Source organism: Cannabis sativa, chromosome 8 (genome assembly GCF_029168945.1).
Source record: "Cannabis sativa cultivar Pink pepper isolate KNU-18-1 chromosome 8, ASM2916894v1, whole genome shotgun sequence".
Classification (NCBI taxonomy): Eukaryota; Viridiplantae; Streptophyta; class Magnoliopsida; order Rosales; family Cannabaceae; genus Cannabis; species Cannabis sativa.
The window spans coordinates 32132422-32134279 of NC_083608.1; the positions used below are offsets into that span (position 1 = coordinate 32132422).

The window sequence follows — 1858 nt, forward strand, 5'->3', positions numbered from 1 at the left end:
CATAACAGTTTAAACATAGAGAAGAGTCAAGCATATGGAGCAGCAGGAGCAGTTTCATCCGCGACTTTGCTAACGGCCTCGTTCTCGAATTCCTCACCATCCGCACCCTCAGCCTCCTTAGGAAGATTCCCTCCATCACCTTGGGTTTGAGTGGGCGACATGGCATGAAAAGCCTCGGCCATCTCAGCGGCTTCTGCTCTGAGGATAGAGAAGTCGAAGTCTGGGATTTCGGAAAGAGTGGTGTAAATATAATCAAAAACTGCCTGATCATACTGTTTCTTCCCATTCTCCTTCTCGACCTCCAAGTCGCGAGCCATCTCCTCGATCTTCGCCTGAGAGTTTTTAGCCTCGAGCTCAGCCTCCTCCTTAGACTTGCAAAGGTCCTCGAGCTATTTGTCCTTTCTAGCCGCCTCTTGTTTCAGTCTCTTCATGTTCTCCTGGAGCTGAGCATTGTGCCTCTTCAGCGAGTCAGCCTCCTTAGAACCAGCGGCAACAACTTTCATAAACAGAGTCATCGACTGCGACGCCAACTCCACAGAACGCGGAACAAGCTCCTCAGAAGGGATCTTCTCCGCCTTGGATATGAACTCCTCGCCCACGAACTTCTCCTGCATAGCCAGAAAATCGCGGGCTCGGACAGTTGGCTCGATCATGACCTTCTTCCCCTTGTCCTGCGTGGTCTTAGCCAGCTTCTTGGAAGAATCTGCGGCAAGAGTAGCTACAACATCGCTCTTCCTCTTCTGGGCAATAACGGGCGATGTCGTCGCTGTTCCACTCTTCGGCTTGATTTTAAGGACGGGCGCGGACTTCAAAAAAGTCATCTCTGCGAGGATAAATAAAAGATAAGTATAAATAAAATTCAAGGCATCAGTTTATAACATGAGATAAATTACCTGAGGCTGGTCGAGAAGTTTGCTTGGAGAGGCGTTTGTCTATCCGCTCTTGTTGTCTCTCAGACGGTTCTTTGTATACTGGCTCTCTTTGAAGACTTCCGTTCTCTGGAATCAGCTGGTGTTCTCGCAGCTTGGCAGTCGTACACAGTAATCGCCAGTCGCGATCTTGTACCGGAAGGCTCCTGAGGATTTCAGCTGTTTCTCTGCGAGTTGCGTCAAGTGCGGGTCGAGCTGGTCTATCTGCGAGAACAAGAAAGAGTGAATTAGCATAAAAAACTCAAAGTAATGCAGAAAATGCCTAAGTTAGAAAAGGCACGACGTACTAGGTATGCGATTAAAGTCAGTTCTAATCCCAGGGACTTTGAAGACATAAAACCATTTTGATTTCCAATCTCCCATATTCGACACCATCCCTTCTACTCCATTGATTTCAGAAGTCGCCCATTTGCTAAAGCAGTAGAAACCGTTATGAAGGCCTACGCTTTTTATATCGTAGAAATAGTTGAACTCTTCTACCGAGGGAGCCCTATGAACGTACTCCATATACATCGCGTAAAAGGCTAGGGCAGTGCGATAACTGTTTGGAGTTAGTTGGAAGGGTGATACATCGTACCGTTTAAGGATGGCTGCGATGAAGGGATGGAAAGGGACTGATACCCCACATCGGAGAATGGGTATTGAGACTACCACATCCTCTGTGGGAATAATCGCAGGGTTGGTAAAAGGAAGGTGCGCCCTCTGAGTCGGTTTAGGTCGCTGAAACGCAAGACGCAGCAGGTTTAATCTTGTAAAGGTAGTGAAATCTGATTTGGTAACCCTCGAAATCAGATCCTCGCACGCGAAGGGCTCGTTCAGCTGGGTGTCATCGACCAAGTCTGTCCCACTCCCTTCCGCCTCTTCTTCATCCTTGCCTGATTCGCGAGTTGGGGCCGTCCAGTTATCGTCCATCTCCTCGACCTCGACGT

At 48.5% G+C, this 1858-nt stretch overlaps 1 protein-coding gene across 1 annotated transcript; it reads right to left on the bottom strand.

Annotated features, from left to right (window-relative positions):
• Positions 1-245: 245 nt before the first annotated feature.
• Positions 246-1208, bottom strand: LOC133030066 (uncharacterized). The gene is made up of 2 exons (XM_061102279.1): positions 894-1208; positions 246-823 (listed from the first exon to the last, which is right to left on the bottom strand). The coding sequence occupies exon 2, from the start codon at positions 819-821 to the stop codon at positions 390-392; it is 432 nt and encodes a 143-aa protein (XP_060958262.1). The 5' UTR covers positions 822-823; positions 894-1208; the 3' UTR covers positions 246-389.
• Positions 1209-1858: the final 650 nt, after the last annotated feature.

Excerpts from the sequence above, each read along its gene's own strand:
- LOC133030066 (XM_061102279.1), bottom strand. The coding sequence starts at position 821 with ATGACTTTTTTGAAGTCCGCGCCCGTCCTTAAAATCAAGCCGAAGAGT.